Raw genomic sequence first — 22,789 nt, 5'->3', positions numbered from 1 at the left:
ACATATTATACTATTATATATGTAATTGATGAGCCACTTGTTCCCAATTCTGTTTTTTTAGACCACCAGCAATTTGCAATCAGTAACAGAGAGAGGGCTAGGAGAAGTCCACTATTCTCCCCTAGATCTCTATGAATAAATAATAGTCACTATCTGTTAAGGCTTCATTCTGCTAAGTGCCTCCAAGTGTTCTAGATTATTTAATACTCACAACTCAAGAAACATATCCAGCCTCTTTTATATTTGGAGATTTGGAGAACTGAGGTCCAAATTTTATATTTGGAGAACTGAGGTCCAAATTCCTTATAGTTCTTATTTTGAAGTTCTCATATATTTTAATCCCAAATTTACACACTTCCTTGTCTCTTTTTTGATGCTGCTGCTCTTGATTTTTACTGATTTTCACCTAATTTTGCTCTTCAGATATTGGAAAGGAGAAAATTTCTGATTCACTTTCATTTTTTCATCTAATGAGGGAAGTGTCCCTAGCCATTATATTTATTGCAAACTCATTATTTATTAATGCTTAAGAGTTTATCATTTTTCTGAAGTCATTGACCTACCTAAAGATTGAATCTTCATTTAGTCAGGTAGAAAGAAAGCAATAGAGAAGTCTGGGCATATCAATCTCTATGTAAAAATAAGCTATATTTCATAATTACAGAAAATGCAGTGTAACAAAGAGGAAAATTAGGTCACCAGATTGATAAAATGCATCATGCCCAAAATGATTGTGTTATTGTTGACAGTTAGGTTTAGGATAAAGGATGTATCTGGTGTTCAAATGGTGGGATTAACCATCCAGAAATGATTCCACAGTGGTTACCTGCCAATCCAGGCAGAGATCAGTGTCAACTCATATCATATGATAGATAAAAATAAAATCCTGATGCAATACAGACTTGATGGAAGATTGGACTTTAAGAAGGAAAGTAGGGACACCTGGGTGGCTCAACTGGTTAAGCATCTGCCTTCAGCTCAGGTCCTGATACCAGGGTCCTGAAATTGAGTCCTGCATCCAACTTCTTGCTCAGCAGGGAGCCTGCTTCTCCCTCTACCTGCCCTTCTTGAGCTCTCTCTCTGATAAATAAATAAAATATTTTTAAAAAATGAAATAAAACATAAGAAGGAAAATAGCTCATTTTCAATCACGATGTGTGAAGAAGGCTTGAACATGTGCTCCTAGAAGAAATAACTAGAAAACTGTCCATGATGCTGAAACAAAGAATAACATCTTCTTGAGTTTGATAATTAAGATGACTTTCTTCCTCAAGGCACAATGAAGGAAAAGATGGAAGACACAAATAAAAACTGATAGGAATTTTTAGAGATGGAAAATATTACAAATATTACAAGTGACATATATTTTTTCAGACTTCATTAGGACAAACATAAGTACAGGCCACATTCTGGGTCATAAAAAAGTTTCTCTATAGAGAAAATACCAAGATGATAGAGGAAATTCTTTAACTGCAATAGGCAAAAATAGAAAAATACCAGAGAGATAATGAAAAGTCTCCAAATATTCAGAAATTAAGTAACACACATTTAGTAACTCATGGGGCAAAGAAAAAATCCCAAGGAAAGTATAAAAATACATTGAAATAAATGGAAATGAAAACACAACATATTGGAAGTGCCTGGCTGGCTCAGTCAGTAGAAAGTGAGACTCTTGCTCACAGGGTCATGAGTTCAAGCCCCATGTTGGGTGTGGAGCCTACTTTAAAAATAAACTTTAAAATAACTTTAAAAATAAATAAGTGGAAAAAAAATTAAAAACCCCAACTTATAAAAATTTGTGGGATGCAACCAGGCAGGATTGAAGTATAACTTATGGCTTTAGATGATCAGGAGAGAGAAGAAGAAATGTCCAAAGCCAGGATTCTTCACTTTCACTGTAACAAGCTAGAAGTAAAAGAAGCAACTAAAAATAAAATAAATAAAAAGAAACAATAAGGAGAATAGTGAAAATCAAGGAAATAGAAACTAGAAAAACTCTAAAGAAAATTAAAGAAACCAAGAGCTTCTTTTTTACAGAAAATATTTAGAACCATAGCACACTGATCTAAGTAAAAAGATTGAAGAGATGACACACTCTTATTCTTCATCTATCAACATGGCCTATTTTTCTGCCTAATTGGATCTTACCAAAGTGATCAATGGCGCCTATGTTTCCAGATCCACTGGGACAAGTTAGCCCTATTCTTCTCTAAGATCCCCCATCAAATTTAAGGTCTTTGTTTGCTTACTGAGTGCTTTCTGAAGATTATTCTTCTCTTGTTACCTTCTACCTGCACTGGCTCTTTGGAAGCTCTTCTCTTTTAACCTTAAAAGTCGAACATCTTCATAAGCTTTAGGTCATCTCTTCATTTTGCAATCTACTCATAAGTGAAACATCTATTATCATGCCCTGGGTTGTAAATATGCAACAAGCCATTGTAAATTAATATTTCCACAATATACTCTGTTGGAGATTCTGGATCCGAGGACACGTCTGCTGATAGGATGTCTGTGTTTAGAGGTTGCTTCTGCTTTAAAGAGTTCATCTGCTCTGTCTCCCCTCTTGACATCCCTCATTCAAGCAAAAGAATCTCTTGTCCTTTACCTCTCATTATAATATGAAATATAATTGAAATTCTTAAAGCATGATTAGTGCTTTATGTTTCTTATCTTTTTTTAATTTTAAATTTAATTTTTTAAAAATTAATATAAAGCCCTGCTGAGCTTTATATTAACATATAATGTATTATTTGTTTCAGGGGTACAGGTCTGTGATTCATCAGTCTTACACAATTCACAGCACTCACCATAGCACATACCCTCCCCAATGTCCATGACCCATTCACCCCATCCCTCCCCCCCACCCCCCAGCAAACCTCAGTTTGTTTCCTGAGATTAAGAGTCTCTTATGGTTTGTCTCCTTACCGGGTCCCATCTTGTTTCATTTTCCCCTCCCTTCCCATGAACCCGCACCCTGCCCCTCAAATTCCTCATATCAGTGAGATCATATGATAATTATCTTTCTCTGATTGACTTATTTCACTTAGCATAATACCCTTTAGTTCCATCCACGTTATTGCAAATGGCAAGATTTTGAGGTTTTGTTTTTTTTTTTTTTTTTGATGGCTTCATTGTATACCATTGAAGCCATTGTATGGCTTCAGAGTATACCATTGTGTATATACACTACATCTTCTTTATCTACTCATATGTTAATGGACACCAAGGCTCTTTCTATAGTTTGGCTATTGTGGACATTGTTGCTATAAACAATTGGGTGCACGTGCCCCTTTGGATCACTACATTTGTATCTTTAGAGTAAAAACCCAGGAGTCCAATTGCTGGGTCATAGGGTAGCTCTATTTTCAACTCTTTGAGGAGCTTCCATGCTGTTTTCCAGAGTGACTGCACCAGCTTGCATTCCCACCAATAGTGTAGGAGTCTGCATCCTAACCAACATCTGTCATTTCCTGACTGGTTAATTTTAGCCATTCTGACAGGTTTGAGGTGGTATCTCACTGTGGTTTTGATTTGTATTTCCCTGATGGCAAGTGACTTTGAGCACTTTTTCATGTGTCTGTTGGCCATTTGGATGTCTTCTTTGCAGAAATGTCTATTCTTGTCCTCTGCCCATTTCTTGATTGGATTATTTGTTCTTTGGGTGTTGAGTTTGATAAGTTTTTTGTAGATTTTGGATACTAGTCCTTTATCTGATATGTCATTTGCAAATATCTTCTCTCATTCTGTCTGTTGTCTTTTGTTTTGTTGACTGTTTCCTTTGCTGTGCAAAAGCTTTTGATCTTGATGAAGTTTCAATAGCTCATTTTTGCCCTTGATTCCCTTGCCTTTGGTATGTTTCTAGGAAGAAACTGCTGCAGCTGAGGTTGAAGAGGTTGCTGTGTGTGTTCTACTCAAGGATTTTGTTGGATTCCAAGACATTGAGGTCTTTTGTCCATTTTGAGTCCATTTTTGTATGTGGTGTAAGGAAATGGTTCAGTTTCATTCTTCTGCATGTGGCTGCCCAATTTTTCCAACACCGTTTGTTGAAGAGACTGTCTTTTTTCCATTGGCTATTCTTTCCTCTTTGTCAAAGATTAGTTGACCATAGAGTTGAGGGTCTATTTCTGGGCTCTGTATTCTGTTCCATTGATCTATGTGTCTGTTTTTGTGCCAGTACCATACTGTCTTGGTGATTACAACTTTGTAGTAGACCTTGAAGTCTGGAAGTCTGATGCTGCAAGCCTCGTTTTTTACCCCCCCAACATGCCTCTGGCTATTCAGGGTCTTTTCTGGTTCCATATAAATTTTAGGATTATTTGTTCCATTTCTTTGGAAAATGTTGGGGTATTTTGATAGGGATTGCATTAAATATATAGATTGCTCTAGGTACCACAGACATTTTCACAATATTTGTTCTTCCAATCCATGAGGATGGAACATTTTCCCATTTCTTTGGGTCTTCTTCAGTTTCTTTCATGGATACTTTATAGTTTTCTGCATACAGGTTCTTTGCCCCTTTGGTTAGATTTATTCCTGGGTATCTTATGGTTTTGGGTGCAATTATAGATGGGATCAACTCCTTAATTTCTCTTTCTTCTGTCTTATTGTTGGTATATAGAAATGCAACTAATTTGTGTGCTTTAATTTTATATCCTGGCAACTTTACTGAATTCCTGTATGAGTTCTAGAAGTTTTGGAGTGGAGTCTTCTGGGTTTTCCACATAAAGTATCATAGCATCTGCAAAGAATGAGAGTTTGACTTCTTTGCTGATTTGGATGCATTTTATTTCTTTTTGTTGTCTGATTGCTGAGGCTAGGACTTCTAGTACATGTTGAATAGCAGTGATAATAGTGGACAGTTCCTGACCTTAGGGGAAAAGCTCTCAGTTTTTCCCCATTGAGAATATTTGCTGTGGGTTTTTCATAGATGGCTTTTATGATATTGAAGTATGTACCCTCTATCCCTCCACTCTGAAGAGGTTTGATCAAGAAAGGATGTTGTACCTTGTCAAATGCTTTTTCAGCATCTATTGAGAGTTGAGTTCTGGTTCTTCCTTTTATTAATGTAGTGTATCACATTCATTGACTCATTCATTCTTTAGTAGAATGCTCTTTAGCCTCCATGTGTTTGAGTTCTTTCCACCTTTCCTCTCATGATTGAGCTCCAGTTTCAAGGCATTGCAGTCTGAAAATATGCAGGGAATGATCCCAGTCTTTTGGTACTAGTTGAGACCTGATCTGTGACCCAGGATGTGATCTATTCTGGAGAATGTTCCATGTGCACTAGAGAAGAGTGTGTATTCTGTTGTTTTGGGATGGGATGTTCTGAATATATCTGTGAAGTCCATCTGGTCCAGCGTGTCATTTAAAGCCCTTATTTCCTTTTTGATCTTTTGTTTAGATAATCTGTACACTTCGGTGATGGGGTGTTAAAGTCTCCTACTATTATTGCATTATTGTTGATTTTTTAAATTTTGTTATTAATTGGCTTATACAATTGGCTGCTCCCATGTTAGGGGCATAGATATTTAAAATTGTTAGATTTTCTTGTTGGACAGACCCTTTAAGTATGGTATAGTATCCTTCCTCATCTCTTACTATAGTCTTTAGCTTAAAATCTAACTTGTCTGATATAAGGTATGCCACCCATGCTTTCTTTTGATGTCCATTTGCATGATAAATGGTTCCCCACCCCCTCACTTTAAAACTAGTGGTGTCTTTGGGTCTAAAATTAGTTTCTTACAGACAGCATATCAATGGGTCTTGTTTTTTTATCCATTCTGATACCCTGTGTCTTTTGATTGGGGCATTTAGGGTAACTATTTACATTCAGGTTAACTATTGAAAGATATGAATTTAGTGCCATTGTCTTGCCTTAAGGTGAAATTTACTGTGTATTGTCTCTGTTTCTTTCTAGTCTGTTACTTTGAGGGTCTCTCTTTGCTTAGACGACCCTCTTTCAATATTTCCTGTAGAGCTGGTTTGGTGTTTGCAAATTCTTTTAGTTTTTGTTTGTCCTCGAAGATTTTTATTTCTCCTTCTATTTTCAATGACATCTTCGTTAGATATAGTATTCTTGGCTGCATATTTTTCTCGTTTAGTGCTCTGAAAATATTATGCCTGTCCTTTCTGCCTGGCCAGTCTCTGTGGACAGATCTGCTGCCAGTCTAATATTTCTACTGTTATATGTCCTGAGCTGCTTTTGATGGGTTCCATGATCAAAGGAGCTGACCATCCTCTACCTGCCTTTCCCCTTTCCATTGATCTCTTTCCCCCGTCTCCTTCCCACTTCATGTAATGCCAAAACCTTAACTATTTTTTTGGTCTGTTTTTCATCATCTTATGCATCCCTGTTGTTAAACACCTTTTCAAACACAACAAAGAACACAACAGACAACAAAAAGACAAGACAAAGACAACTGCAGACCCAGCGACCCTTCCTCGACCATATATCAAGTCTAAGGGTATGCAAGATATAATCCCAACTCAAAAACACAATCTGCCACTGGTGGGGATTTTCTTGGTCCCCTGATCGCCCACTGGAACTTGAACCCCCTGGCAATCTACCAGTGGAGGGATGGGGCAACCCCGCATCCTCTCCAGCCCTGGGGAGCAATACTGCGTCCAGTTTCTCCCCGGAGGGCTATACCCATGGAGCTCCGCAAAAACACAGACAGACGTCTCCCAGAATGGGGTCTCGAGATCTTACCTCTGGAGGCTTTTCCTGGAAATTCTTTTTTTTTTTTTTTAAGATTTTATTTATTTATTTGACAGAGAGAAATCACAAGCAGGCTGAGAGGCAGGCAGAGAGAGAGAGAGAGCGGGAAGCAGCCTCCCTGCTGAGCAGAGAGCCCGATGCAGAACTCGATCCCAGGACCCTGAGATCATGACCTGAGCCGAAGGCAGCGGCTTAACCCACTGAGCCACCCAGGCGCCCCTTTTCCTGGAAATTCTGATGCTGGCTCAGGCCTCATCATTTGATCCCGGACGATCCCCCACATGATGGGGTCCATCATCAAAGCAGCGAGACAGATACAAAGTGAAGGTCAAGCAATTTATTTCATGCCAGTACAGAGAATCAAACCGACTGGCCGGGCCATCTTTTACAGAGAGAGAGACCACCTCCCAGCTTCACAGACTAGCTTCTATAGAGCAAAGGCCATGTGATTGAGCCTGGCCAATGAGATTGTCTCCACCTGGCCTGACTCACCCTTGCATTCTGGGCTCTGTTATCTCCACCTAACCTGACCCGTCCTTGTATTTGGGCTCTGTTATCTCCACCTGACCTGACCCATCCTTGTATTGGAGCTCTGTTATCAGGGACTGGTTGAGCATATTTTACTGGCTTCCCAGACTTGCTTTTAAGTAAGTTCCTCTGTGCAGGGTCAGTTTAAGTTTGACTGCACAAACAACAAAATGTCTGTTTAACTGAGATGGAGTCGCTCTGGCTAAGTAGGCCCCTACACTTTCAGGATTTTCTCTTTGTCTCTGAGACTTATAAGTTTTACTATTAGATGATGGGGTGCAGACCTATTTTTATTGATTTTGAGGTTTTTTCCTTTGCCTGGTATTTGATGCCTGTTTCCTTCCCCAGATTAGAGAAGTTCTCCACTATAATCTTCTCCAACATCTTCTGCCCCCTCCTCTTTCTTCTTTTTCTGGGATCCCAATTATTTTAATATTGTTTTGTTTTATGGTATCACTTATCTCTTGAATTCTCCCCTTGTGATCCAGTAGTTGTTTATCTCTTTTTTCTTAGCTTCTTTGTTCTCCATCATTTGTTCTTCTATATCACTAATTCTCTCTTCTGCCTCATTTATCCTAGCAGTAGGAGCCTCCATTTTTTACTGCACCTCATTAACAGCTTTTTTGATTTCAACTTGGTTGGGTTTTAGTTCTTTTTTTTCTCCAGAAAGGAATTCTCTAGTATCATCTATGCTTTTCTCAAGCCCAGCTAGCATCTTTATAATCACCATTCTGAACTCTGGTTCTGACATCTTACTAATGTCCTAATTAATTAGGTTCCTAGCATTCAGTTCTGCCTCTTGTTCTTTTTTTGTTTGAGGTGAGTTTTTCTGCCTTGTCATTTTATCCAGAAAGGAATAGATGAATGAGAGAACAAAATACTAAAAGGGCAACAATGACACCAGAAAAATATACACTAACCAAATTAGAAGAAACCCAAAACTGGGGGGAGAAGAAAGGGAAAAAATTATGATTAGACTGGTGAATAGAACAGAGTCACACGCTTGATTTTAGGTATATTTTTGTCTGTTAGAAGAAACTGCCTCCCAAAACTTTAAAGAAAGAAAAACATATATATATATATATATACAAAAAAATAAGGGTAAACACGATGAAGGGACAGAATATGACTGTAAAGATGAAAATTATAAAAAGTTTTTTAAAAGGAACTGATAAGATAAAATAGTTAAAATATGTTAAAATAGAAAAGAGGAAAAACTTTTAAAAATAGAATAAGAAAAAATGAAATTAAAAAAAATTCAACTTCGAAAGACTAAAGAATAATGGGAAAAAAGCCATGAATTCTATGTGGGGTATTCCCCTAGCTCTGGAGTTCTGCAGTTCTCATTGATTGGTGAGCTTGATCTTGGCTAGATATTCTTGCTGCTCTTCTGGGGGAGGGACTCTTGCAGTAATTTTCAAGTGCTTTTACCTAAGGGAGAATTGTACCGCCCTTGCTAGGGGCCAGGCTAAGCAGTCTGCTCCGTTTTGCTCTCAGTGCCTTTTGTTCCCTGAACACTTTCCATACAGCTTTGGAAGAGGAGAATGAAAATGATGGCCTCCCAGTCTCTGCTCAGAGTTGCCAAGAGCTCGGGTCCCCACTCCTCAGTGTCCCCTTAGAGAAAAGCAGTCAATCCCTCCCATCTCCCTTGTCTCTGGCTGCACTCCGTGCTCTCCCAGCTGTGACCAAGCATGTCTATCTCTGATTCGCAGCCCTGTTTGGAGTCTCCAAACCCAGCAGATTCCTGCTGCGTGCTCCTGTGCTGCTCCTCCTGGAGGAGAAAGGAGGGGTGTCCCCGTATCTGCCACTTGTGGGGCCCATGATCAAAGAGCAATGGCCCGATAGTGTCTTGGATTTAAGGTAACCCAAGCTGAGAGCCCACCCCTTGGCTCTGTCTCTGCAGCCAGTGTCCCTGCTCCAATACTGAGTGTGGAGCTCTGCCACACTCAGACACCCCTGATCTTTTTGTGACCCTGCAGGTCCTGAGACCACACTGTCCCCATGAGGGCTCCATCCCTCACTTAACCCCTGAAGTGACGTCCCTCAGTGGAGCAGACTTGTAAAAGTTCTGATTTTGTGCTCCACTGCTCTACTGCTTGCTGGGAGCAGGCCTCTCCGTGCTGTGACCTCTCTTCCCATGGCTTTTGATTCACTTCTCCCCACATCCTACCTTCCAGAAAGTGGTTGCTTTTCTGCTCCTAGAATTGCTGTTCTTCTTCTCTATAATCTCCTGTTGAGTTTGTAGGTGTTCAGAAGTAGGCCAACTAAATTGGCCATCTTGTCTAATTCTCCTGTTTTATGTTTCTTTCTCTTCAAAATGGAAGGCTCAAAGAGAATAAGTTTTACAATTGCTTTATTCATCTCTATGTCCCCAGAATAACTACATAATCTGGCATAGAGATAAGCAGTTTTAAAACAATGAACGAGAAATGAATGAGTGATTTGAATTTATCATTCATGCTTCAAAATTGGTCACAAATTCAGGCTCTCTCTCTTTTTAAGAATTAACAAATCTGAGAAATCTCCTGGTGAAGAATTTCATAAAGAAAACAGTTTTAAAATAAGATGAACAAATTTTGTTATATTCAAATGTATTATAATGGTAAATATGATATTATATGAACAAAACTATTTTTTTATTTTTAAAAGGGCGTCTTGCTGTTCAAATCTGTTTTAAATAGTACATAGAAGATAAAATAGATGAATGAATAAATGAATGAGAATATGAATACATTAATACCCTCAGCATATTAATGATAGTCATTCTTAATTCCTAGTCTGACAATTGAAAAATCTCTGCCATAGCTGAGTCTGGTTGTCTGGAGGACCAGTCAGGTGTGTCATGGCCCTCAGTTCCTCTCCAGTTCTTTCCATTCATGACTCTTAAATATAATAGGGTAGTTTTCATTTGCAGAATGTTTCTGGGCACTTTTTATGGCTTTTAATTTTTATTTGCTTTTCTTTACATATGCTTTACTTAGAAGAGATTAGAAGACACCACCCATTTTGATTATTTTTCATCAAAGTTTAATTTGTCCAGATCTTGAGATGTTTCTATGTAAATGGAACCAAAGCTTTTAAATGAGAAAAAAAAATGTTTGTGTTACAGTCACAAGTATGCAGCTTTGTTCTCCTTGCTGAGAATGCAGTTTTACCTCTGCTCCAGGGCTCTGTTTTCTCTGTTTTCATTTCTGTTCTTCAGCCCTGCTGCCTCATCCCTCAGCATCTTTCCTCTTCAGAAAGGATGTGGTCCCCCTGTTTGACAAGCATTCCCTGGGGTCTTCCCACACCTTGGTCATTGGTCAATGTTCCTATTAATTGCTTAGGGCATAATGACTAATGAAGAGTATTCTTGGATTCTGTGTACAAAAGAAGACTTCCAAGGATGGCCACGTGGGGTGCTGTTTGGATGAGGTAGGGGAGGGGGGTGTCTCATGACCAGGGAGGTAAGTGGCATTTCCACCTCTTTCTGCCTTGTCCTTCTAATGATTCATCAGTTTCTTCCCTGAAACCCAGGCTGGTTTCCTAGTTTGTTTGTTTGTTTATTTGTTTGTTTTTTGGGACAGCTTGGTGTTTCTGTTCTAATTTCAGCTGCACATCCATGTATCCTTTCTGCATAGAATCTCATACCCCCTGAGCAGGGCGGGTTGCATCTTATGCTGTGCCCACAGCCACCTGTCTTCCACCTTTGCCCTCTTCACTCCCTCCCTCCCTCGCCCACTCCCCTTCTCTATACCTGGCTGTGAGGAGTGAGCTCAGCACACTTCCAGTTTTGAGCAAAACTGTCTTAGAGGGGATTTGTTTTTGTCCCATGAACAATCAACAACCCAAGACCCAAGAGTGTTTCTGTGACCAATTCCTCTTCTTTCTGTCAGGTACCCAAGTGTCATATTTTTCTGTGTCTACAGAGGACACAAGGTAAACGTTATGTACTACATGCGAGTGTCAGGGACACGGGGGTGGGTAAATTATCACCCCCCCCTTTTTAAGTTTTACCTTAAATAGTGACTGCAGTTTTATTTTGTTAAATGTTGATTTCTATATGGAGTTCAGTCATTAGACTGTGAGTCCTTCTTCTGTTCTCAGTTTCTGAGGCCACAGGGGACTTGGTGTAGCTTTCCCTGCTGTGTGAGGCTTTGACTGAAGGAATGACTATCCCTGCATTATTGAGTCAGTCCTCTTCTCCTGAGCCCTTGGATTCCTCATGCTCTGTCTCACAGTGAAATATGGGGCAGTGAGGCCACATAGGATGCTAGATAAAACTAGCCACTTTTGCTTCACTGGTTCAGAGTTTTTAAAAATGTGTATGTTTGTTTTAATTTAGTAATTTTCTGGACAGGAGTTGTCTTGCTCTTCTCAATTCCTTTCCATTTCTTCTTGATTCAGTACCAAACTAGGGAAGAGAAAATGGAAAAAGAAGGTCCTGGACCATTAGTTTCCATCACTTTCAATACATCATTTTCTTTTTTTCTTTCTCCACTCAGCTTTGCTAGAAAACTGTCATCACATTTGGATGCTTTGAGGCAACAGGAACTCAAAGGCAATCTGACCAGGAAGGGAAGGACAATACTAAAGTGACTCCCAGGTGAGAGAAAGACATCAGGAGCTCTTCTCTTCAGCGACCTTGCCTTCCATCTGCTGCCCTGTGGTTTCTGCATGGTTCCAATCCACAGAGCAGCCTACCGACATTCCACACTGTAGGAATCAAAATAATAATAAATTAGCATTGTGAGTAATGAAATGTGCCATGCTTTAAAAGAAATACATATTAAACAGATGGACATGATTTGCTAATGTTTCAAATCCATGAATCGACCCAGAGACACATACATTGCAAATGAGGGAATTCTGCAGAAAAAAAATGCACATAATTTCCAATTCCCATTCTGTTTTCTGTTGCATTTCAGAAGGCAAATCTCTCACAACTATTTTCTCTGAACATATTAACTTCACTTCTCTTATTCACTCTCTCCCTTTACCTTCCAATATGGTTTCTGTTGATGAATTCTGGCAAGCCAGCTCTCACTAAAGTTTCAATGCTCCCTATATCCCAGGGTGGTAGACACTTCCTATCCACATTTTGCAATGTTGTAATTCTTTGAAGCACTTTTTTCTTTGAAATACTCTGACCAGTATTCTCTTACCTTACTGCCTTAGGGCCACTTCACCTTTGTTTCCTTTGTGGCTCTTTTCTCCCTTACCACTTGAAAGCTTACAAAATTAATCTTTTTATTTTATTGAGAGAGAGAGTGTGAGTACAAGTGGGGGTTAGGGGAAGGGTGGAGGGAGAGGGAGAAGTAGACTCCTCAATGAGCAGGGAACCTGTCCATTGTGGGGATCCATCCCAGGACCCTGAGATCATAACCTGAGCTTAAGGCAGAAACTTATCCCACTGAGCCACTCAAGTGCCCGTCGAGGAATCAATCTTAAGTTCTTTTCTCATGCTCTACTCTTCCGATATGACCACTTCTGCTCACAGGCTTTTGGTTAATAGAGCTGCTTATAAATCACAGACTCAAATATCCATTTTCCATCAGTCAATTGTAGAAGAGATCTATTGTTTCTGTTTCTGTTTCCTGACAATGACTTACTGCAGCTTCTGCTGAGAGAACTCCATTTTCTCCCTTCTCATTATATCACTTAACATAATTAGTACTATTTCAAAATGATTATTATTTTTAGGTTGGTTTCTCCACAAAAATCCATGATACAAAGCAGGATTGGATTTATAATGTCCACTTCTATCCTGACAGCAATACACAAACTGGTTTAGAGAAAGTCTATTTTTAATTTATAGCGTGAATAACATAATAATGAGTAGGTGCATTGTATAATCCATTCTCTCTTCCGGTTATAATCAGGCTTGTTTATCTCTCTCTTTTTTTAAAAAAAGATTATTTATTTATTATTTAACAGGCAGAGATCACAAGTAGGCAGAGACACAGGCAGAGAGAGAGAGGAAGGGAAGCAGGCTCCCTGCTGAGCAGAAAGCCAGATGTGGGGCTCGATCCCAGAACCCTGGTATCATGACCTGAGCTGAAGACAGAGGCTTTAACCCACTGAGCCACCCAGGCTCCCCTCAGACTTGTTTTTTTTAAATAATAAATACAATAATTTTTCTATACAAAATATTTAATAAAGAAAGGAAATAATAAATTGAACAAATATAAAGAATATATTTTTTCTCTTAACCACAAAGAGAAATTATACCTAATGTTGTTCAAAGATAATTTAAATCTTATAAATAGTTAAATAAATAAGTTATTAAATAGATACATCAATAGATCAGCATAGTCATCTGAAAGGAACTAGTTCTTGTAGAGCTGATATGCTCTACATTATGTTACTTAATACTCCTGAAAACATTTGACAAATTGATTCCATCGTGTCATGATTATAGCAGAAATGAGAGTCTTTGACCTGGTAGAACACAAGGAAGTACGATATTATTTGTCAGTGAGAGTCATCACCATGTTGAACCAGGTCTTGTTTCTTGCCCCTTAACCTTTCTTGCAAGGTTGTTGATGAAGAGAAAACTTTCATGATCTCTGCTCGGACCATCTCCCAGGCACAAGGGCTGTATTGCTTCTCTTGCAGATAGAGGGAGATTCTCTGGAAGTAGTTCCTCAGGATAGAGTTCCCATTCACCAGGGGTGTCTCTCCCACCCCCGCCTCCAGCAGGGGACAGGCTTCCAGGCGGCCCAGCTGCTCAGAAAGTCCCGAGCACAATTCCTCCAGGAGGGTCGTGTTCCAGGGAGCAGGTGAGGCCTCTGTGCAGAAGAGGTGGAAGGTCTTCTGGTTCGTCACATGGACGACAGAGATTGCTTGAGCCTTCTGCAGCTGCTTGCCGTCAAACACCTCTTGGGGGAAGGCAAAGTCATTTCTGTCCCTCAGGCAGGAAAAAGGGGAGACTCTCCTCATTTGTCGCAGGAGCATCAGGGCCCTCCAGTTCAGCAGACCATGATCCTGAGGCAGGTCACATCCCAGAGAGCCTAGGGAGTGGCAGCTGAGCACCACCAGGGCCACCAAGAAGGAGCAGGACAGGGCCATTGGGGATCCTGCAGATGCTGTTGGTCTGGCTGGGGTGGGCACGTCTGGGAACCGTGGTTCTAGGTTCTCTGAACATCTTCTCTTGTGCACACTCTTAAATGGGGACACATTAGTTTCCATTTTCTGAATGTTCCTCTTACTTCCTACTTTTGTTTTTGTTTTTCATTTTGCTTTCACCAAATGGGTTTAGAGCAGTGTTTCTCAACAATTTCATTTCATTATTGTCTCCCCTTCCCTTGACCCCAGAATCATTTTAGATATTTTTTTGCTAATTGAATCCCTCATGAAATTTTAATGACACAGTTTCCTCTATATCTATTTGTGTCCTCTCTATGTATCTGTACTTTATACATAGAAAGAAAAGAGTGCCAAACTTGACTCTCTTATCCAATGCAGGATTAAGATTGACAAAAATTTTAAGCTATAAGTAAATTTAAAAGTTATTAACATTTTATTTATCTTTATAGCTAAGTTTTCAGAGCAAATTTTATTATACTTACATAAATAGTAATGTATTAAAGTCATATTCAAATTTAAAATTGTACCAATACAATACATAATAATGATGACTGCAGTGAAAAACTTAAACATTTATTAGAAGTACTCAAAAGAATTGAAAATTCACAGTATTTTCCTGACATATATTTTTAGGTCTTAACATCTAATTTTGTTTCATATCAGAAAATAATTTTTAATTTCACTGACTGCTTGATATTCATCCAGATATTCTCAATATTTATTCCTTTTCAGCAATTAATATAATTATTGTATTTAATAACTTTAGTAGAATTAAATGATCAAATATGAACTACTTGCACTTAATTCTAAAGCCTAGTTCACACTGAGGCTCCAACATAAGCAACATAAACAGACAATAATGGCAGCTACTAAGTAAGGGAAGGCCACCTCTCACCTCTCACAATACAGCTTTGAAATCAAGCAAATGATGGAGAAAGAGTCCTCTGGTGAGCCATCTATTTGATGTAAATTTTATTGCTCTAAATTTGCATTTTCTGTAACTTTCATGAACTCAGTGTCAATACTTCACATAAGATACTCAAGAAAAACCAACAAGTTAAGAGATAGTGAGAAAATAAATAATAAGGACTAGGATTTTGTTGAACAGGTTTGATTTAAAGAGCAGCAATCATTGTAATACCGAAGATATGTTCATTCTCCAGCAACTCATTTTTGCACCATTGGTAGTAAAAACCAGCAAGTAAAAGAACATAATCAATGTGAATCCTTTTAAAAAAGATTTTAAAAAAAGATTTGAAATTTTATTTATTTGACAGAGAGAGATCACAAGTAGGCAGAGAGGCAGACAGAGGGGGAGGGGGAAGCAGGGTCCCTGCTAAGCAGAGAGCCCGATGTGGGGCTCAATCCCAGGACCCTGAGATCATGTCCTGAGCTGAAGGCAGAGGCTTTAACCCACTGAGCCACCCAGGCACCCCTTCTTTTTAAAAAGGTTTATTTAGTTATTTGAGAGAGAGAGAGAGTGAGAGAGAGAGAGCAGGAGGAGGGGCAGAGAGAGAGAGGGACAGAATCTCAAGCATACCCCCCTTGGAGACTGTTGTCCAATGCAGAGCTCCATCTCACCACCCTGAGATCATGACCTGAGCTGAAACCAAAAGTGGGACATTTAATGGACTGAGCCACCCAGGCATCCCTGAATCTTTGTTTAGATTTTTGCATGTAATTTCAAATTTCTCAAAGGACTTTTAGAGGAATAGATCAGTTGCAAACTGATCTTTTCCAAAAAAAAAAAAAAAAAAAAAGGAACGTTTTTTGTCCTAAATTCAAAACCGTGTAAATATTGATTATTATCATGTGACAAACTTACTCTCACCTTCTATTCTGAACTCTTTTCGTTTTGCATAGGAAGTTACCTTGCCTTACCCCTCTACATTCCTACTCTTTACCTAGAAGTTACATAGCCATCTTTGACATACACCAGCTCTTAGTCATGGACTCACTTGGCCCTCCTTGGCATGGGGCCAGTGCCCTGGCTCAATATGTCATGATAACTGCAGCGTGCTCTCCGATATCCTCATCCTACCAGGAGACATTCATGAGTGACCGAACTGCTTTGCTTCATCATGGTCATGTTTGCTAGAACTATATGAGACCATGCCTGAAATATCCACTCTACTCTTCCTGGTGTCAACAACGTCTACTGGGATTATTGCTGAAACCACTGGAATTCTAGTTGCTTTCAGGTGCACAGGGCCCTGGGGTTTGTGTTGCAAGAGCACAATTTTCAGCTTTTGCCCAGCACTAGAGGAAGTCCCAAGGATGGTCTCATCTCAAATTTGCCTTAACTTGGTCATCACAGAAAAATAACTAGCCTGGTGTCCTACAGAGTGCCACACATCTAAACTCAAATTCTCCCCCATTCGCACGGCCTACAGCAACCAGGCTATTTATCTATGAGTTGTGGTAGATCTTTCCTGAAGCGTCACTGAATGACCTTTATCCTGAGGTGCTCTGGAGATTACTCAGAGACAACAATGAACAATCAATTGGATGCTCTTTTCTCCATCCATTTGAGAGGGAGACTGGGCTCCACTTCAGTGCAATTTCCACAGTTTGGCAGGTAAAAAGCAGAGAGTGACTTCAGGTCAAAGAATGAAGATGTGGATTCTCAGTTCTTGGCCCCACTTGCTCTTTCTTGCTAATATACCTACTCACTCTTCTTTGGTACTAAGGATGGTTATATTGTCTCTTTTAGATGGCAGTCATGGAGCTTTTAATGAACTGCTAATGAATGTTTGGAAATTGTTGAAATCTTAACCCTGAAATGATGCTATCTGGTGGGGGTCCTTTGGAGGTGATGAGAGTACAAGGCCATATCCCTGATGAAATTGGGGCCCTTATAAGAGACACCCTGATATTGGATTTCCAACTTCTAGAACTGTGACCAGTGAATTTCTGTTCTTTACAAGTTAACTAGGATATACTATTTTTTTTAAAAGCACCCAAAGGGACTGAGCCCTGACCTGCCCTATTTTCTCCTTGGAATATCTTCCTCCAGGGGTCTGTAAAATACCTAAGGGGAGAGACTTCCTCTCACCCAACTTGTTTTTCTAGGCATCCAGTACCAGTCTCCATTGTTTCCAGTGCACTGTCAATATTCACGAGGAAAACAAGTATGGCAATTATAGGAGAAAGAATAATACGAGCAAATACTACAGTGGTAAGCTTTATGTAATGTGGGAGTTCAACAGATCTGAAGATCCTTTATAAATTCCTCTTAGTTCTATAAGGAAAGTTATAATGGAATAGCCAGTGGGGGATTTAAAAACAAAAGAAAACAAGACCAAAAAATGTCTATGGGCAAGAAAATTTCCTTCAAGTTTGTATTTTCAGTATTTAGGGTAGCAGGATGAGAATCACAAGGTTGGTTATCAGTAGAAGACTCACTCTCCTCTTTTATTTCAGTGAGCCCCAAGGACCTGCAAGGAACCACCTCCTCTTGCCTTGCTCACCTACCTCACCTAATGAAGATATAACTTTGAATTTTACAGAGTGTTCTGAGATCTCATCTCTACCCTTCTGGTGTCAGGCTGTGCCTTAGGGAATCAACTTGAATGCTTCTTACAAAGGGTCAGTGATGCTATCAACTCTAAAGAGTGATAGCCATTAATCTTGCCCTGGTTTAAATTGTATCTCAGACTTTAGGTCAGCTGTTTGGTCTTTTCGAAGTGTGTGCTGCCAACTTATTGGTTATTTTTCCCCTTAAAAAAGCATTAGTACGAATAATTTAACAATGAAGCCTGCTCTTTTTCATTGAACTTGTTTCCTCTTTATGAGTCTCCCCAGCAGTCTGCTTCTCAGTGGAAACTTCTTTACACTGAGACCACCCATGAGAATAAATTCGGGCCACACAAATGTTGATGAAGTGATATTGCCCTGCACTGGTACAGTCTGGGCCCCTGAAATCATCCTCTGTGATCCACCCCACGTTTCCCCTTTGCAAATGATTGGAATAGACTCAAGTACTACAGACGTATTTGGAGTCCTATGCAGAATATGGCAAAGTCACAGAAGAGAAGGTTCTGGTGTCCCTGAATCACTGTGGAGTCATCTGAGCAGGAACTCCTTTTATAGTTATATAATATATAACATATTACATAAGATATTATATAATGTATATAATCTATATTATATTATATATAAAGGTATACAGTTATATAATTTCTGTTATAGTTTCCTGTAGATCAGTTATAGCAGCTGGCATTCATTTAACTGACACATGTCTTCAACAAAATACTATCCTCAAGTACTTTTTCATAAAGGATTGGACTTTATATTTTGGAAATGCAAAATATACCCCAAAACTTAAACAGACTTAAAAAAAATTACATCATAAAGTCATTTATTTAAGAAAGTAGATCATGTTCTCTCTGAAGATGTTTTCTGTAAATCCATTCTAGACAATACTTTTTTTTTTAAAGCTCTTTTTTTTTTTTTTAGATTTTATTTATTTATTAGAGAGAGAGAGGGAGAGAGAGCAAGCACAGACAGACAGAATGGCAGGCAAAGGCAGAGGGAGAAGCAGGCTCCCTGCCAAGCAAGGAGCCCGATGTGGGACTCGATCCCAGGATGCTGGGATCATGACCTGAGACAAAGGCAGCTGCTTAACCAACTGAGCCACCCAGGCGTCCCAACAATACTTTTTTTTTTAAGTTCATGATTTTGGTTCAGGTATTTCTCATCTGATGCTCAGGCACAGCGGCTGTGTTTCTTCTCCTTCAGGTAGAGATGGATGCTTTGGAAGTCCTTCCGGACCACGATCCCCAGACACAGACAGACAGGGTTATCTTCTTCCCTAGGCTTCCGGTGTCCCAGGCAGCGATGAAGGCTGGAGAGGAGGTCATGGAGGGCGGCGTGGCTCCAGGCAGCCTGGCTGTGGTCTGTGCCGAAGGGGTTGAAGACTTGCAGGAACATCTTGTGGTAGAAACAGGGGCTTTGTATCTTCTGGATTTGGGTGACGGTCCATCTTTCCCAAGGAACTCTGAGGTAGGTTCTGTCCTTCAGGCACGTGTGAGAGGGGACACTGTTCAGCTGTCTCATAGTATGAGGATGTCGTGCACTCTGGGCTATGGTTCCAGGCAGGTGTCCAGCGAGGGAGCGGGCAGGCAGGCAGGGGTGCAGTGGATTGGGGCTCTCGATACAAACTCTCCCCATTACTATAGCTCTGAAACAAATTATTCTAAAATGCATGATCCTAACTTAGAACACACCCCCCTGTCTGGCTGGTGATGACTTGATGGTTGGTAGACATTTTCACTGCGATATCTGAGGCTTACAGGTTTCAGCTGGGATCTCAGCTGGCCCTGGGTGCAGGAGCACCTCACTCTAACTTCTCCTTGACGTCTGTGTTTTCTGATAGACTGGTGGACCCAGTACTGTTGCACTGTTTACATGGGGCCCGAGGGCTCAAAAAATGAGGGCCCAGTGACCAAGCTCTATCGTCTTTCATGATCTAACCCAGTGGTTCCCAGTGAGAATGATTTTGTCCCCCAGGGGACTTTGGGCAATGTCCAGAGACATTTTTGGTTGTCGCAACTGATGAGGGCTGTTACTGGCATCTCGTGGACATAAGTCACGCATACTGCTGAATGCCTCCCGTGCATGGGACAGGGCCCCACCACAGAGAACTGTCTGGCCTCAAGTATCGGTAGTGTCAAGGGTGATAAACTCTAACGTAAACTTGGAAGTCATGCATCATTATTTCTAACAAATTCTTTTATAAGCAATTACCAAGCCCTCCCGTATTTAACGGGAGGTGAAGTAGATTCAACGTTTTGAGAAATGGCAAAGTTCTCAGGACACACGTGGGATGGGAGATACTATCGTAGCTATCTTTGGAGGGCAGTCTGTCATGGTGTCTCCCTGTGATTTCTTTTGCTCTTCAGTGATTTTGTCGTTCGCACCCTGTCGGTTGTGTGTTTTATGCTTTTAGGAGCCAAGCCTATGAAACCTGCTTATCATCTTTCAGGTCTTCAGAATCAGTTTCCAAGAGGGCACTTCTTTTTTTTTTTTTTCTTCCCCCAGATTTAAAAAAAAATTTTTTTTTAAATTTATTTATTTTCAGCATAACAGTATCATTATTTTTTCACCACACCCAATGCTCCAGGCAATCCATGCCCTCTATAATACCCGCCACCTGGTACCCCGACCTCCAACCCCCCGCCCCTTCAAAACCCTCAGACTGTTTTTCAGAGTCCATAGTCTCTCATGATTCACCTCTCTTTCCAATTTACCCCAACCCCCTTCTCTCTAACTCCCCATGTCCTCCATGCTTTTTGTTATGCTCCACAGAGGGCACTTCTCGTTTCGAGGGACTTGGGTGCAGATATGATCACATTGCTGATTTTTTAACATTCAAATTACCTGCACGATAGCTATGAGAAAGTAACAGACAAGATTTCTTGGTTATCGATTTCCCCCATCCTCATTTTTTTTTCTTTTCACATTAGTCAAAGAAAGAGATTTGTTTTTCCTAAAATCTCTCAGATATTTAAAGAACAGTTTAAAACATTATTTCTGTGTATAAAATAAAAGGGGGCATCTGCCAGCCTCCCACTCCCTTTCCCCCAAAATTTAGCACCAAATGATCCTTTCTCTGACCACCGACAGTACAGATGGGGCTGAAGATTGTGCTTACTCTTTGGTTACTCTCACGCTCCTTCCTTTCCTGGAATGTAATGAAGCCCCACAGGTGTAGACTGACAGCAATAGATCTATAGTCAGACCAAGCCTTAACTTGCGCTTTCACCACATCCACCACAAAGAATCATGATAAAATTCAGTAGGAAAGGGTAGAAAGGGGATTCTTCTAGGATTTGAACTTGGACTAATGATTCTAAGGAAGTCAGGGAAAAGAATATCAGGCTCTGGACTGAAAGATCCTGGAGTCGCACCCAAGAATCAAACAGCACGCCTCCACTGGATGCAAATTGCAAGAGGTTTATTGATTACACAGGCGCCTGCGGACGCATCAGCCTTTGTGGGCTGAGCGTGCTGGGCTAAGTTGGGGAGCAGATTATATAGGGCAAGGTTGGGGTGGTGGGAAGTGAGTTTACAGAAGCAGATGCTTGGTTACAGGAATCTGATTGATTAACCTAAATCAAGCATTGTTAGGCACTGTAACGGTTTGTTCTGGCGGGAAGCGATCCTACAGAAGCAGATATGCATGGTTACAGGAGTCTAATTGATTAATTTGATTCGGGCATGATTGGGTGTTGGGGTCAGGGCGTTCTGGCGGTTCCTTGGGACAGCACTCTGGAAAGTCCCGGTACATTTCGTTTCTCATTTGTCTCTCCTTTTGACAGACCGGGTGACCACAGACAATGTGTTGCCTTCAGGCTATGGGGACAATAGGTTGCTAAAACAAAACTTACCAAGGAGGAAGGGGGTCCTAGAGGAAGGGGGTCTTTCAATAGGTTGCTAAAACAAACCTTACCAAGGAGGAAGGGGGTCTTTCAGGACAAGAAAGCTTGAGCTGGTGTGAGCTAGTATTTCTCCTGGAGGCCCCAGGAACACAGTGGAGCTGGGGTAGTCATTGGTATGGAAGCAATCATCACTCAGAAGCTGAGAGGATTGTTCCATGGGCCACGGGACTGCGGAGAATCCTGTTCCTGTTTCCCTGGAAACTATAATGGTAGAGGATGAAAATCTGTTACATGAAGCTTTGTGTTTGGGTTGGAAATTGGGTTTCTATTCTTTTGTGTCCAAATGGCCACCTGGCTCAGAGTCTTCAAAATGAGGGTACACAGAAATGTGCAACCAGACAAACAGACGCAAATCTATAATGTGAGAGAACAATGTTTCTCAGGACTATATCCTTGATATTAATAAAAGAAGGTTTTATAGATCAAATGCCCAATTTGGGTAAGGAGAATAGAATTATTGGGGCTGTGGAAGAGGTTAGGTCTGGGGCGTGAAGGCATTCCTAAGAGCTGGACAAGACTGTTAAAGAGTTAGACTATTGCCGAGCTTTTTTTTTTTTTTTTTTCCTGTGCCCCTAGTCTCCTGAAAGCCAGCAGTCGGGGGGTCAAAAATAAGGTGGACTAGAGGAAAAACCCATCACTCTTTCTGTGTAGGCCTGGAGCTTAGGGGTTGCCAGGTCCTGCACGTTTCTTGTGCCTGATACCACCATCTTTACTCATCTCCCTAACTGCATCCTGAACACATGTGCGATTAAGTATTCAAAAACGGCCGATTTCTTCAACTAGAACAGCTGGGTCCTGTGACGTCACTAAGGGTTAGTAACAACCCCAGGCAAATGCAATGGACCAGAATGATCAGTTGTTTTCATGATTTTTAAAGATAAAGTGTCCAGCTGGTGACTAGTTTATAGTTCAGGTCTGGTTCATGGCTGTGATAAGATGGCTAATTCTGTCATTCTCCTGAATAATGACACTCCTGACTCTGCGTAAGATCAAGGCTTCATCAGACTTTATTCTCAAAGTTACAACCCTGATT

The 22,789-nt window shown here is 40.4% G+C and overlaps 2 protein-coding genes across 2 annotated transcripts; both read right to left on the bottom strand.

Moving 5' to 3' along the window:
* Nucleotides 1-13,699: 13,699 nt before the first annotated feature.
* On the bottom strand, nt 13,700-14,332 carry LOC122916735 (interferon alpha-1/2-like). Its single transcript, XM_044264148.1, has one exon. The coding sequence runs from the start codon at nt 14,294-14,296 to the stop codon at nt 13,700-13,702; it is 597 nt and encodes a 198-aa protein (XP_044120083.1). The 5' UTR covers nt 14,297-14,332.
* A 4,689-nt stretch (nt 14,333-19,021) lies between these two features.
* Nucleotides 19,022-19,486, bottom strand: LOC122916734 (interferon tau-1-like). Its single transcript, XM_044264147.1, has one exon. It carries the CDS (start codon nt 19,484-19,486, stop codon nt 19,022-19,024), a length of 465 nt encoding a protein of 154 aa, XP_044120082.1.
* Nucleotides 19,487-22,789: the final 3,303 nt, after the last annotated feature.

The sequence above is a fragment of the Neovison vison genome, chromosome 9, assembly GCF_020171115.1.
Source record: "Neovison vison isolate M4711 chromosome 9, ASM_NN_V1, whole genome shotgun sequence".
Taxonomy (NCBI): domain Eukaryota; kingdom Metazoa; phylum Chordata; class Mammalia; order Carnivora; family Mustelidae; genus Neogale; species Neogale vison.
This window is presented reverse-complemented; position numbering and strand designations above follow the sequence as displayed.

What these genes read in the sequence shown, in the direction of transcription:
- LOC122916735 (XM_044264148.1), bottom strand. Translation starts at nt 14,296, where the DNA reads ATGGCCCTGTCCTGCTCCTTCTTGGTGGCCCTGGTGGTGCTCAGCTGC.
- LOC122916734 (XM_044264147.1), bottom strand. Translation starts at nt 19,486, where the DNA reads ATGGGGAGAGTTTGTATCGAGAGCCCCAATCCACTGCACCCCTGCCTG.